General features: G+C 39.0%; 1 protein-coding gene across 1 annotated transcript; it reads right to left on the bottom strand.

The window, feature by feature from the left end:
* Nucleotides 1-1623: 1623 nt before the first annotated feature.
* Nucleotides 1624-3214, bottom strand: LOC108634580 (zinc finger protein 322-like). Its single transcript, XM_018044567.1, has one exon. The coding sequence runs from the start codon at nucleotides 2852-2854 to the stop codon at nucleotides 1646-1648; it is 1209 nt and encodes a 402-aa protein (XP_017900056.1). The 5' UTR covers nucleotides 2855-3214; the 3' UTR covers nucleotides 1624-1645.
* Between the last annotated feature and the right edge of the window lie 12874 nt (nucleotides 3215-16088).

The following is a 16088-nucleotide window of genomic DNA, read 5'->3' as shown; positions in this document are numbered from 1 at the left end:
GAGTAGGACCAGATTAGAGTGTGAGCTGCCCCACAGCAGAGCCAGAGTCCAGTGCAATGTTGGAGGCATCCTAGGGAATTAAGGTGGACTGTGACTCCCAGCGAGGGAAAGGACACTGACAGCAGAGACTCAAGTAAAACATGTATTATTCATATATTTTGACTTGTTCTGTAGTTTCCTTTGGATCTTTTTTTTTTCTTTTCATTCTTTATTTCTCCTCCCACACTCTGTTGTAGTTATCGATTTTATTAGCACTATAAAAATATTTTTTTTTTAGTGTTTTTTTTTTTTTTTTTTCTGAATCACATTTATTTATGTTGTAAACTTCTGCTTCTACTTTGGCTTTTTGCAGTTCTGTAGAGTTTTCCTTTTTTTTTTTTTCTCTTTTTTAAACTTTATTTTTTACATTTTTAAACTTATTATTAGTTTTTCTAAGCTGATTTCTTTGTTTGCTTTTCCTCCTCTTGCTTTCCCCCTTGTACTTAATCTTTAATATATATAAATCTTTATCTACCACTATTTAGCTTTATATTTCTATTCTTTCTTTTTTTTTCAATTACAGTCCTTTCTTTTATTGGCATTCCAAATTATAAAAACTGAAAGTAAAGCAATCATTCAGTGGTTCAGATAAAAGAAAAAAGCATCTTTACCTGAGTTACCCATCAGACCTACTCTGACCTGCCCTAGCTCTTCCAGAACAAGTTTCTGGGTATCTAAAAAATGGTTTGCATGTCGACTCCATTAAAATCCATCTCTACTACAGGGTCAACTAACTATGAGAACAGTTCTCATACCTATTAAATGTACACAGTCCACAGTGAGACTCTATAGAGGTCTACAAAATGCTCTCCAGAGTAGTTTCTTTGGGCCCAATAAGGTAGAGATTTCCTGCAAGGATTTCCCCCCCCCCAGACTTAGGGTTATTTATAGGGTCTTTCATACAAGTTCCCTGGTGTACAAGAACTGATCATTGACAGAAGTTTTTCTCATTCAGAGAACTCATAAGGTCCTTCATCAGAATTTTTTTGGGGGGGAGGGGTTTGCAAACCCAAGAAGGCTCTCCACTTAATGCTTTTGCCACATTCAAGGCAATACACAAATTTTCACCTGTATGGCTTCTCTTATGATAGGTAATAAAAGTCACAGTTACGTTAAGAGGCTTTTTTCACAACTGTTGGGGTTTCTTTCCAGTGGGGCTTTCTGACGTCCAATGAGGCGTGCATACTGTCTGAAGCACTGTTTCACAGGGCATTAAAAAAATATCATCCTCTGATCTGAATTATCTTGGAATGAGGAGAGGTGAGCACTGCTAGAGAGCTTTCTCACATTCACCGAACTTATAAGTTTCCCACCTATATAAATCCTCTTGTGGATGATCAGACATGAGCTTGGGACTGAGGTTTTCCAAAAACTCAGGGCATCTGTAAGGTTCTCACTGGAGTGATTTGATACGGTTCTGTAAAGACAGCTCTCTGGTCAAACCATTTCTCAAGTTCCTACAACTACAGATTTTCTGATCCCCAATAAAGTCTGGGCTCTGAGGAAAGTCTGAGATTTGCTTTGAGTTCTCTATCTTAAGTGAGTTCTCTTACATTGTACATACATCCTTTTTTTTTTTTTTAAGGTATAACAACTTCTTGTCTGGTCAAGACATCTGTGAGGCTTCTGATACATGGGGAGGGCTGAGCTCAAGACCTTTCTCAGGCACATTACAGATATATGGTTTTTCACCGATGTGGATTGTCTGATGTTGAAGAAGGGCTGAGCTCTGATGAAAGCTTTTATCACAGACACTGTATTTATAATGCAGCTCCTCTGTCTGAGTTCTCATTTTCTGTTGGGCAACGAAGTCCATGCCTAAGAGGAAGCCACTCTTACACGCAGACCACTGATGTGGTTTCTCTTCCATGTGAATTCTTTGATGCACAATAAGGTCTGAACTACAGCTGAAGCTCTTCTCATATTCAAGGCATTTAAAAGTGTGAGTGTGAGTTGCCTGGTGCCTGATGAGGTTGGCACTCTGGGTAAAACTTCTCATACATTCCAAGCATTTATATGGCTTCTCACCTGTGTGGACTCTCTGGTGTACAATAAGGTCAGATTTCTGGCCAAAGCATTTCTCACAGGCACCACACTTATAGGGCTTCTCCCCAGTATGTACTCTTTTATGAACAATGAAGGCTGACTGGTGTCGGTAACTTTTCTCACAGTTATTACATTTGTAGGGTCTTTCACCAGTGTGAGTTCTCTGGTGGCTAATAAGATCGGATTTCCCACTAAAAGCTTTTTCACACTCCAGACACTTAAACGGTTTCTCACCTGTGTGAGTTCTTCGGTACCTTATGAGGTTTGTACTTTGGCTGAAGCATTTATCACACTCATTACACAGATACGGTTTCTCGCCTGTATGGCTTCGCTGATGGACAAGCAGATCAGAGCTCTGACCAAAATTCTTGCCACAGATATCACATGTATAGAATTTTTTACCTGCATGCGTTCTCTGGTGTCCTGAAAGGGCTAAGTGGTGCCAAAAGCTCTTCTCACATTTGCTACATTTATAAGGTTTCTCAGAACTGTGGATCCTCTGATGTGAAATAAGATCTGAGCTTTGGATGAAGGTTTTCTCACACATATCACATCTATAAGGTTTCTCCCCAGTATGGGTTCTCTCACACATAATAAGAGCTAAGTTTTCACAAAAGTTTTGTTCACATTCAAGGCACTGGTATATCTGATCATCTATTTGAGTAATCTCATGCACATGAATAAAAATCTTTTTACCCTTCTGAGGGCATACATGATATATTTTCCTTTTTTGAGTTCTCTGATTATATCTCTCTTCTGAAGTGGACATTTTCTATGGCTCTCTCCTAGGGAGTTTTCCACTGGTCTTCCTGACCCATCATTTTCTTCATAGTCATTTTCTCGATAAGAGCTTGAAAGATACATCTGTCTTAGGCCTTTCAGTCATGAGCAGTTTCTCTTTACAAGTTTCCAGCATCACATGCACTCGTTCTTTATGTGGTATTTACAACCCATAACAAGAAAGACTCAAGACTGTCTTCCTTTTGGCTCCAAAAGGTCTCCAGTCCATAGTTACTAACGATACTCAATTCTTCCCTCTCCCCGGCTGCAGCCGGCGCCACCCCTCTGCCTGGGAGGGCACTTCCGGTTACTCTCCGGACACTCGGGGTTTGGTTTTCCCTGTGGCCGCAGGCTTCGGATGGTGAACCTAAGGGCCCACCTTCGGGAAAAGAAGGAAAGCAAACCTGGGAGGCCGACGAGAGCCAGGAGCATCCTTCTTGCGCGGCTGGGTGAGGGTAACTGGGGCCAGGGCATCCAGTGTGCGATTTAAGGGCCAACAAGGCCAGCTAGCCTTCCCGAGCCCTTTCAGCCTGGCTGGCTCTATTCTTTCTTTTCTTCCTTTCCTTTCTTTTTCTCACGATATTTGTTAGTTTTGTTTTCATTGCTTTTCCCCCCAGTTGTCACCTTATTTTAGTTTTGTTTTCCAGTTTGTGCTTTAGTTAGTTTTGTTCTTAACTGGTGGATGCCATTTTGGTTTCCTTTGTTCGCCAGGTCAAACTATTATACTTTATTTTCATTAGACTGTTTTGATTTTGCTAATGAGTGTATATGTATGTGCATATATTCCATTATTTCAATTATCATTTGCCTGATTTTGTAATTGCCATTTGTCTGGGGTTTGTCTTTGGTTTCTCATTTTTCAGTATTTGTTTAATCCCATTTAATGCCAGAACAAACCACCTGTGGAATTTCCTTCCAGGACAGAGATCAAGCCCTGAGGCTGTGGAGTGGGAGCACTGACTCCAAGACCCTAGACTATCAGAGAATTCCTAACCCTAAGGAGTATCAAATAGTGAGAATTCCCACAAAAGCAACCACTTGTATACAAGACCCAGCATCATCCAACTACCAGTAGCACACTGTGCAGGATGCCTCATCCAAAGAACAAACAGGACAAAAATACAAACCCAATCATCAGCAGCAGATAGGATTACCACCTCAATCAGCCCTGCCCATAAAAGGGGGAGAAAAAAAAAGCTAACCTCCTCCCACCTGAACACAAGCACAAGTCACATCTTACATGAAGCTTACACAAACCACTTGACCAAACTTGTGACAGCAGAAACCAAAAGAGAGAAAGAATTCAGCCTTGAAAGCTGGGGAAAGGAGACCTCAAACACAATAATTTAAAAAAAAATAATGAAAAGGCAGAGAAATGCTGCACAAATGAAAGAACAAACTAGCAATGCTCAAGTCCAAATAAGTGAAGAGGAAATAGGCAAACTACCAGAAAAAGACTTCAGAATAATGATAGTGAAGATGATCCAAACCTTGAAAATAAAATGGAGAAAATGGAAGAATCAATTAACCAAGACCTAGAAGAATTAAAGAATCATACAAACAACACAATTACTGAAATTAAAAATACTCTAGAAGGAATCAATGGAAGAATATCTCAACCAGAAGAATGGATCATTGAGCTGGAAAATAAAATGGTGAAAATAACTGCCAACGAGCAGAATAAAGTAAAAAGAATGAAAAGAACTGAGGATAGTCTCAGAGACCTCTGCAACAATATTAAATGCACCAACATTCAAATTATAGGGTTTCCAGAAGAAGAAGAGAAAAATAAAGGGTATGAGAAAATTTTTGAAGAAATTATAGTTGAAAATTTCCCCAACATGGAAAAGGAAATAGTCAATCAAATTCAAAAGGTGCAAAGAGTCCCATACAGGATAAACCTAAGGAGAAACATGTCAAGACTCATACTAATCAAACTAACAGAGACTAAACACATAGAACATTAAAAGCAGCAAGGGGAAAACAACAAGTAACATACAAGGGGAACCCCATATGATTAGAAGCTGATCTTTCAGCAGAAACTCTGCAGGCCAGAAAGGAATGTCAGGATATATTTGGAGTCCTGAAAGGGAAAAAATCTACAACCAAGATTACTCTACCCCACAAGGATCTCATTCAAAATTAGTGGTGAAATAAAAAGCTTTACAGACAAGCAAAAGTTAAGAGAACTCAGTAACACCAAACCAGCTTACAACAAATGTTAAAGGGACTTATATAGTCAGAAAACACAAGAGAATAAAAGTATCTACAAAAACAAACCCTAAACAATTAATAAAATGGCAATAGGAACATATATATCAATAATTACTTTAAAGAAAAATGTATTAAATGTTCCAAGCCAAAAGACACAGACTGGCTGAAAAGATACCAAAAAAAACAAACAAACAAAACAAAAACAAAACAAAACACATACATATGTTGTCTACAAGAAGCCCATTTCAGACCTAAAGATACTATAGACTGAAAGTGAGAGGATGGAAAAATATATTCTATGAAAAGGGGAAGCAAAAGAAACCTGGAGTAGCCATCCTCATATCAGAAAAAAATAGACCTTAAAATAAAGAAGATTCCAAGAGATAAGGAAGGACACTACATAATGATCAAGGGATCAATCCAAGAGGAAGACATAACAATTGCAAATATCTATGCATCCAACATAGGAGCACCTCAATACATAAGAAAAGACTAACAGACATAAAAGGAGAAATTGACAGTAACACCCCACTCACACCAATAAGCTGATCATCAAAAGATAAAATTCATAAGGAAACACAAGTCTTAAATGATACATTAGACGAGATGGATCTCATTGATATCTTCAGGATGTTCCATCCAAATGCAGTAGGATACACCTTATTCTCAAGTGCACATGGAATATTCTGCAGGATAGATCACATCTTGGGTCGCAAATCAAACCTCAGTAAATTTAAGAAAATGGAAATCACATCAAGCATCTTTTCTGACCACAACACTATGTGACTAGACATCAATTACAAGAAAAAAAAAAACTGTAAAAAACACACACACAAAAACATGGAGATTAAGCAATATGTTTCTAAATAATGAACAGGTTACTGAAGAAATCAAAAGATAAATCAAAAAATTCCTTGAAACAAATGACAATGAAAGCACGACAACTCAAAACCTGTGGGATGCAGCAAAAGCAGTTCTAAGAGGGAAGTTTATAGCAATGTGATCCTACCTCAAGAAACAAGAAAAACATCAAATAGATAGCTAACCTTTATAACTAAAATGCAATACTCTTGCCTGGAAAATCCCATGGACGGAGGAGCCTGGTGGGCTGCAGTCCATGGGGTCGCTAAGAGTCAGGCACGACTGAGCGACTTCACTTTCACTTTTCACTTTCATGCATTGGAGAAGGAAATGGAAACCCACTCCAGTGTTCTTTCCTGGAGAATCCCAGGGACGGGGGAGCCTGGTGGGCTGCCGTGTATGGGGTCGCACAGAGTCGGACACGACTGAAGCGACTTAGCAGCAGCAGCAGCCAGCAGCAGCCAGCCAGCAGCAGCATACCTAAAATGACTGGAAAAAGAAGAACAAAAGATCCCCAAAATTGGCATAAGGAGTGAATGAGTGAAGTCACACAGTCGTGTCCGACTCTTTGCAACCCCATGGACTGTAGCCTACCAGGCTCCTCTGTTGGCATAAGGAAAGAAACCATAATTATAAGAGGAGAAATAAATAAAAAAGAAATGAAAGAAACAATAGCAAAGGTTAATAAAACTAAAAGCTTTTTATTTGAGAAGATAAAATTCACAAACCTTTAGCCATACTCATCAAGAAAAAAGAGATTAAAATTAAATTTAAAAAATATAAATGTAAAAGGAAGATTACAACAGACATTGCAGAAATACAAAGGATTATAAGATACTATTATGAGTAACTATATGGCAATAAAATGAATAACCTGGAAGAAATGGACAGATTCTGAGAAAAGTTCAATCATCAGAGACTGAACGAGGAAGAAATGGAAATTATGAACAACCCAGTTACAAGTACTTAAATTGAAATTGTGATTTTAAAAAAGTCCCCCCAAAAACAAGATCCTAGGACCAGATGGCTTCACAGGTGAATTCTATCAAACATTTAGACATGAGCTAATCCTATCCTTCTAAAACACTTCCAAAATATTGCAGAAGAAGGAACACTTCCAAACTCATTTTATGAGGCCACCAGCACCCTGATACCAAAACCCAACAAAGACAACACAAAAGCGGAAAACTACAGGCCAATATCACTGATGAACATAGATGCAAAAATTCTCAATAAAATGTTAGCAAGCAGAATTCAGCAACACATCAAAAAGCTCATACATCATGATCAATTTGGGTTTATTCCTGGGATGCAAGGATTCTTCAATATACAGAAATCAATTAATGTGATACATCAGGTTTACAAATTGAAAGATAAAAACCATATGATCCTCTCAATAGATTCAGAAAAAGCCTTTGACAAAATTCAGCACCCATTTACGTTTAAAACTCTTCAAAAACTGGGTGTAGAAGAATCCTAGAAAAGGCCATATATGATAAGCCTATAGCAAAGATTATTCTTGATGGTGAAAAACTGAAAGCATTCCGCCTAAGATCAGGAATGAGACATGGGTGTCCACTGTCACCACTATTATGCAACAAATTTTAAAAGTCCTAGCTATAGCAATCATAGAAGAAAAAGATATAAAAGGAATCCAGGTGGGAAAAGAAGAAGTAAAGCTCTCACTGTTTACAGATGACATGGTACTATACATAGAAAACCCTAAAAATACTATCAGAAAATTACTAGAGTTAATCAGTGAATTTAGCAAAGTCACAGGATGCAAAATCAACACAAAAATCACTTGCATTCCTATAGAGTACCAATGAAAATTCATAAAGAGAAATTAAGGAATCAAGTGCATTACCACTGCAATAAAAAGACTAAAATATCTAGGAAAAAACATACCTGAGACAAAAGAACTGCATACAGAAAACTGTAAGATACTGATGAAAGAAATGAAAGACAACATAAACAGATGGAGAGATAGTCCATGTTCCTGCATAGGAAGAATTGATATTGTGAAAATGACTATACTACCACACACAATCAATAGATTTAATGCAATCCCTTTCAAATTACCAATGGCATTTTCCACAGAACTAGAACAAAACACTTCACAATTCATATGGAGACACTAAAGACCTTGAATAACCAAAGCAGTCTTGAGAAAGAATGGAGCTGAAAGAATCAACCTTCCTGACTTCAGATTATACTACAAAGCTACAGTCATCAAGACAGTATGGTACTGGCACAAAACCAGAAATACAGACCGATGGAACAAAATAGAAAGATCAGAAATAAAGCCACACACCTATAGGTATTTTGTTTTATTTTGTTTTTTGGCAAAGGAGGCAAGAATATACAATAGGGCAAAGACAGCCTCTTCCATAAGTGGTGCTGGGAAAACTGGACAGCTCCATATAAAAGAATGAAATTAAAAACACTTTCTAACACCATACACAAAGATAATCACAAAATGGATTAAAGACCTAAATGTAAGACCAGGAACTATAAAACTCTTAGAAGAAAACATAGGCAGAACACTCGATGACATAAATCAAAGCAACATCCTTTATGACCCACCTCCTAGAGTAAGAGAAATGAAAACAGAAGTAAACAAGTGGGACCTGATTAAACTTAAAAGTTTTGCACAGCAAAGGAAAGTATAAACAAGGTGAAAAGAAAATCTTCAGGATAGGAGAAAATAATAGAAAATCTAAAAAACAGACAAAGGATTAATTTCCAAAATATACAAGCAGCTCATAAAACTCAACTCCAGAAAAGCAAGCAACCCAACCAAAAGTGGGCAAAAGACCTAAAAATACATTTCTCCAAAGAAGACATACAGACAGCTAACAAACACGTGAAAAAATGCTCAACATCACTCATTATTAGAGAAATGCAAATCAAAACTACAATGTGATATCAACTCACACCAGCCAGAATGGCCATCCTCAAAAAGTCTACAAACAATAAATGTTGGAGAGAGTGTGGATAAAAGGGAATCCTCTTGCACTGTTGGTGGGGATGTAAATTGATACAGCCACTATGGAAGATGGTATTATAGAGATTCCTTAAAAAACTAGAAACAAAACCATCATATGACCCAGCAATCCCACTATTAAGCATATATCCTGAGGAAACTAACATTGAAAAATACACATGTATCCCAATGTTCATTGCAGCATTATTTACAATAGCTAGAACATGGAACTTATCTATATGTCCATCAACAGATGAATGGATAAAGAAGTGGTGCATATACAAAATGGAATATTATTCAGACATAAAAAGGAACAGGTTTGAGTCAGTTGTGATGAGGCGGATGAACCTAGAATCTAATACACAGTGTGAAGTAAGTCAGAAAGAGAAAAATAAATATCATTAACTAATGCATATATATGGAATCTATAAAAATTATACTGATGAATTTATTTCTAAGGCAGCAACAGAGAAACAGACATAGAGAACAGACTTATGGACACAGGGAGAAGGAAGAGAGGGTGAGATGTATGGAGAGAGTAACATGGAAACTTATATTATGGTGTATAAAATACATAGCCAATGGGAATTTGCTATCTGTCTCAGGGAACTCAAACAGGGGCTCTGTATCAAAATAGAGGGGTGAGAGCTGGAGGGACATGGGAGGGAGGTTCAAGAGGGAGGGGACATATATATATATACCTATGGCTGATTCATGTTGATGCTTGACATAAAACAACAAAATCTTATAATGCAATTATCCCTCAAACAAAAGATAAATCAATTAAAAAAAAACACACGTCAAATGTGGAACAATTATCTAAAAAAACTAACTGGAAAATTGCAGAAAGATTCCTGAACCAAGGCTCTAAGAAAGACCACAGGGAATAGGGTAGGAAGGGAAGAGGAGCATTCAAGTCCTGACCTGTGTCACTGGGAAAAGACTCAGAATATAAGGTAGATCACACGGGGAGAGATCTGCCCTAGGTGCGAGTAGTTTGAGCCATATATTGGACACGCCAGTCCTTGGGTCCGACAGAGGGAAGACAAGAACCCTTACCTGGTTGTAGGGTTATGTGGACTAATAGGAGGGCTGTGGGAAGCCTGGACTCCCCCCTTGAGGAACACATGCTCAGGGTCTTGCTCCCAAGGCAGGCGTAAAGAGGATACATTGAGACCACACTTGTGGCTGCCTGTTTTCCCCACAACTACCCAGCCTGCCCTACACACGCCCTGCTTACTTCGTGTGGTTGCTCTTCACTGCAGCAGGGGCTGCCATGATGAGGCAGGGAGCTGGGATGTGGGAAGCAGAGGTGCATCTGGCCCAGGGCGGCATCTGGGTGGGACAGCTGGGGCCATGCTCATGGAGGGCACTTACACAGGCAGCACATTGGGAGAAGTTCTGATCTCTGATGGAGGCCAGACTGCCACAGCAGATGACCCAGTATGTGCCCAGAGCCCATGAGGGCCTCACCTGCCCAATAGAAACCCTCTTCAACAGGGCAGGGGTGGCAGAGGCTGGGGGAACTGATCAGCTGTGAGGGACCAAGGGGTCTCAGACCAGAAGCTATGTTTAAGCAGGGTGGGAGAAGCTACTTCTGGTGCTGGCACAGGTGGTACATTGGAGGTAGCGTGGATCTCTGTCAGCAGCGAGCCTGTAGACTAGCTCCTTTTTTCCTAATGTTCACAGGCCCCTCTTGTCCCTCTGTGATAAGAGTTGCAGTGCTGGGAGAGGGGAGGGCACACACTTAGAAGGAACACAGCCAGATCTGGCCTGACAATCAGGACCTCTGCTCTGAAAACTTGAGTCCCCACCCTGCTCCCAATAGGTTTGAGAAGGCCATTGAGAATAGAGGAAGTCTGTGCCTCACATCTAGCTTCAGTCCTCCTTCCACCAATCCTCTCCCACGGTGATAGGTGATGGCACACCCTGAGGAAAGATGTGACTTGTGGTCCATCAAATCCAGCCCCACCTCTGGGTACCACACAGACTGTACAGTCATGCTACCCCACAAGGACACCCCTTCAAGACCATAATAGATAACTGATGCACTTAAATTCACAGAGGCAGAGAAAAATTGGAAGGACTGATGCTGAAGTTGAAACTAATACTTTGGCCACCTGATGCGAAGAACTGACTCATGTGAAAACACCCTGATGCTGGGAAAGACTGAAGGCAGGAGGAGAATGGGGCAACAGAGGATGGGATGGTTGGATGTCATCCCAGACTCAAAGGACATGAGTCTGAATAAACTCTGGGAGTTGGTGATGGACATGGAGGCCTGGCATGCTGCAGTCATGGGGTTGCAAATCATTGGACATGACTGAGCAGCTGAACTGAACTGAGAAAAATGGGAAGACAGTAAGCTGATTTCCATTGAAAGATTGAGTGCAAACCACTGAACAAAGGAAAGGAAAAACATAAATAATTTACTAGGTAAAGATTCAGAAGAATTAGTAATAATAATGCTAACTGAACTAGAAAAAAATAGAGAAGCACCACAAAAATTCTACCAAGGAACTAGAAAATAGAAAAAAAGAACCAGACCGAGCTGAAGAATACAGCAACTGATATGAAGAACACACGAAAATAAACATCAGACAGGATAATTCACAAGAATTCATAATAATGGAAATCACCAGTTAGAATAGCTAAAAGAAAAACCAAAAATAAAACAATGAGAATAATTTAAGAGACTTATGGATAACATTAAGCATATCAGTATTCATATTATATGCATCTCAGAAGGACATAAGAAAGAGAAGATGGTAAAATGTATTTGATGAAATTACGGCTGAATACTTCCCAAACAACAAGAAGGAAACACACCTATGAACACAAAGCACACAGTGTACCAAACAAGATGAACCAAAACCCACACTAAGGGGGGCGGTCCTAAGATGGCAGAGGAATAGGACGGGGAGACCACTTTCTCCCCCACAAATTCATCAAAAGAACATTTCAACGCTGAGTAAATTCTACAAAACAACTTCTGAATGCTGTCAGAGGACATCAGGCACCCAGAAGAGCAGATAATTGTCTTCAAAAACAGTGAACCTCTCTGGGTGTCCCTCAATGTGGAGAAACTTTTCATCTTTAACCTAGATGTTTTATCATCGGTGCTGTATAGATGGAGAAGTCTTGAGGCTACTGTAAAAATAAAACTGAAAACCAGAAGCAGGAGGCTTAAGTCCAAATCCTGAGAACATTAGAGAACTCCTGAATCCAGGGAACATTAATCAATAGGAGTTCATCAAACGCCTCCATACCTACACTGAATCCAAGCACCACCCAAGGGCCAACAAGTTCCAGAGCAAGACTTACCACGCAAATTCTCCAGCAACACAGGTACACACCCCTGAGCTTCAATATACAGGCAGGTCAAGTTACTCCAAAACCATAGATGTCTCATAACTCATTACTGGTCACTTCATTGCACTCCAGAGAGAAGAAATCCAGCTCTACCCACCAGAACTCCGACACAAGCTTCCCTAACCAAGAAACCTTGACAAGCCACTGATACAACCCCACCCACAGTGAGAAAACTCCATAATAAACAGAACTCCACAAATTCCCAGGATACAGAAAGGCCACCCCAAACGCAGCAATATATCCAAGATGAAGAGACAGAGGAATACCCAGCAGGTAAAGGAACAGGAGAAATGGCCACCAAACCTAACAAAAGAGGAAGAGATAGGGAATCTACCTGAGAAAGAATTCCGAATATTGATAGTGAAAATGATCCAAAATCTTGAAGTCAACATGAAATCACAGATAAATAGCCTGAAGACAAAGATTGAGAAGATGCAAGAAAGGTTTAACAAGGACCTAGAAGAAATAAAAAAGAGTCAATATACAATGAATAATGCAATAAATGAGATCAGAAACACTCTGGAGGCAACAAATAGTAGAATAACGGAGGCAGAAGATAGGATTAGTGAATTAGAAGATAGAATGGTAGAAATAAATGAATCAGAGAGGAAAAAAAGAAAAACGAATTAAAAGAAATGAGGACAATCTCAGAGACCTCCAGGACAATATGAAATGCTCCAACATTCGAATTATAGGAGTCCCAGAAGAAGAAGACAAAAAGAAAGACCATGAGAAAATACTTGAGGAGATAATAGTTGAAAACTTCCCTAAAATGGGGAAGGAAATAATCACCCAAGTCCAAGAAATCCAGAGAGTTCCAAACAGGATAAACCCAAGGTGAAACACCCCAAGACAAATATTAATCAAATTAACAAAGATCAAACACAAAGAACAAATATTAAAAGCAGCAAGGGAAAAACAACAAATAACACACAAGGGGATTCCCATAAGGATAACAGCTGATCTTTCAATAGAAACGCTTTCAGCCAGGAGGGAATGGCAAGACATACTTAAAGTGATGAAAGAGAATAACCTACAGCCAAGATTATTGTACCCAGCAAGGATCTCATTCAAATATGAAGGAGAAATCAAAAGCTTTTCAGACAACCAAAAGCTGAGAGAATTCAGCACCACCAAACCAGGTCTCCAACAAATGCTAAATGATACTCTCTAGACAGGAAACACAAAAAGGGTGTATAAAACCAAACACAAGACAATAAAGTAAATGGCAATGGGATCACGCTTATCAATAATTACCTTAAACATAAATGGGTTGAATGCCCCAACCAAAAGGCAAAGACTGGCTGAATGGATACAAAAACAAGACCCCTATATATGCTGTCTACAACAGACCCACCTCAAAACAAGGGACACATACACACTGAAAGTGAAGGGCTGGAAATAGATATTCCACGCAAATAGAGACCAAAAGAAAGCAGGAGTAGCAATACTCATATCCAATAAAATAGACTTTAAAACAAAGGCTGTGAAAAGAGACAAAGAAGGCCACTACATAATGATCAAAGGATCAATCCAAGAAGAAGATATAACAATTATAAATATATATGCACCCAACATAGGAGCACCACAATATGTAAGACAAATGCTAACAAGTATGAAAAGGGAAATTAACAATAACACAATAATAGTGGGAGACTTTAATACCCCACTCACATCTATGGACAGATCAACTAAACAGAAAATTAACCAGGAAACACAAACTTTAAATAATACAATAGACCAGTTAGACCTAATTGATATCTATAGGACATTTCACCCCCAAAAATGAATTTCACCTTTTTCTCAAGTGCTCACGGAATGTTCTCCAGGATAGATCACAACGTGGGCCATAAATATAGCCTTGGTAAATTCAAAAAACTTGAAATCATTCCAAGCATCTTTTCTGACCATAATGCATTAAGATTAGATCTCAATTACAGGAGAAAAACTATGAAAAATTCCAACAGATGGAGGCTGAACAACACGCTTCTGAATAACCAACAAATCACAGAAGAAATAAAAAAAGAAATAAAAATATGCATAGAAATGAATGAAAATGAAAACACAACAACCCAAAACCTGTGGGACACTATACAAGCAGTGCTAAGGGGAAAATTCATAGCAATACAGGCATACCTCAAGAAACAAGAAAAAAGTCAAATAAATCACCTAACTCTACACCTAAAGCAACTAGAAAAGGAAGAAATGGAGAACCCCAGGCTTAGTAGAGGAAAGAAATCTTAAAAATTAGGGCAGAAATAAATGCAAAAGAAACAAAAGAGACCATAGCAAAAATCAACAAAGCCAAAAGCTGGTTCTTTGAAAGGATAAATCAAATTGACAGACCATTAGCCAGACTCATCAAGAAACAAAGGGAGAAAAATCAAATCAATAAAATTAGAAATGAAAATGGAGAGATCCCAACAGACAACACAGAAATACAAAGGATCAGAAGAGACTACTATCAGCAATTATATGCCAATAAAATGGACAACGTGGAAGAAATGGACAAATTCTTAGAAAAGTACAACTTTGCAAAACTGAACCAGGAAGAAATAGAAAATCTTAACAGACCCATCACAAGCACGGAAACTGAAACTGTAATCAGAAATCTTCCAGCAAACAAAAGCCCAGGTCCAGACGGCTTCACAGCTGAAATCTACCAAAAATTTCGAGAAGAGCTAACACCTATCTTACTCAACCTCTTCCAGAAAATTGCAGAGGAAGGTAAACTTCCAAACTCATTCTATGAGGCCACCATCACCCTAATATCAAAACCTGACAAAGATGACACAAGAAAAGAAAAGGACAGGCCGATATCACTGATGAACATAGATGCAAAAATCCTTAACAAAATTGTAGCAATCAGAATCCAGCAACACATTAAAAAGATCATACACCATGACCAAGGGGGCTTTATCCCAGGGATGCAAGGATTCTTCAATATCCACAAATCAATCAATGTAATTCACCACATTAACAAATTGAAAAATAAAAGCCATATGATTATCTCAATAGATGCAGAGAAAGCCTTTGACAAAATGCAACATCCATTTATGATAAAAACTCTCCAGAAAGCAGGAATAGAAGGAACATACCTCAACATAATAGAAGCTATATATGACAAACCCACAGCAAACATTATCCTCAATGGTGAAAAACTGAAAGCATTTCCCAGTTCAGTTTTTATGCTCTTTCCTCAAAACTAGTAACCTGCCCTTGTCTTTACAGGCACGAAAGATGACCATGAGGTTCAGAAGACCTCTACAAGGAACCCTGAAAAAGAATATCCGATCACATGCCACTCAATTGAAGAAGGTGAGGAAAACAAGAAAGCCAAAGTGTTTTTTATGTTCCTGTGCATGTAAGAAACTGAATCAAAGCAAAAAAAGTTACCGAAATATGAGGCAGAGTCATAGAAGGAAGCAGAGTCAAAAGAGAAGATAAGCTCAGCCGCCCCAGAATGAGAGACCCTGGAGAAGTACAGCCTGGGCAGCCAGTAACTGAATAGAAAAGGTCAGACAGTTTAGAATTGTGTCTCCAGAGGTCTGCTTTCTTAGAAATGGCCAACCGGGAAAAGACTGACTCTCACACTAACATAGTAAACTGATGGCTGCAATTAAAATAAAGATCAAACAGTGAAAAGATGATATTTGTGTGTGCGTGAATTTTCTGATGGAAGGGAGGGAAAGACGAGAAGAGGTGGGCACCTGAAAAGGGAGGGATATGGGGTCCTGAGAGGTTGGGGAACAGACCCTCAGGTCCACAGTTATTCAGAGAGTAGAGGTCT

Source organism: Capra hircus, unplaced genomic scaffold, assembly GCF_001704415.2.
Source record: "Capra hircus breed San Clemente unplaced genomic scaffold, ASM170441v1, whole genome shotgun sequence".
NCBI classification, from domain to species: domain Eukaryota; kingdom Metazoa; phylum Chordata; class Mammalia; order Artiodactyla; family Bovidae; genus Capra; species Capra hircus.
This window is presented reverse-complemented; position numbering and strand designations above follow the sequence as displayed.

Coding starts and splice junctions, on each gene's coding strand:
- LOC108634580 (XM_018044567.1), bottom strand. CDS start 2,854: ATGTCCACTTCAGAAGAGAGATATAATCAGAGAACTCAAAAAAGGAAA.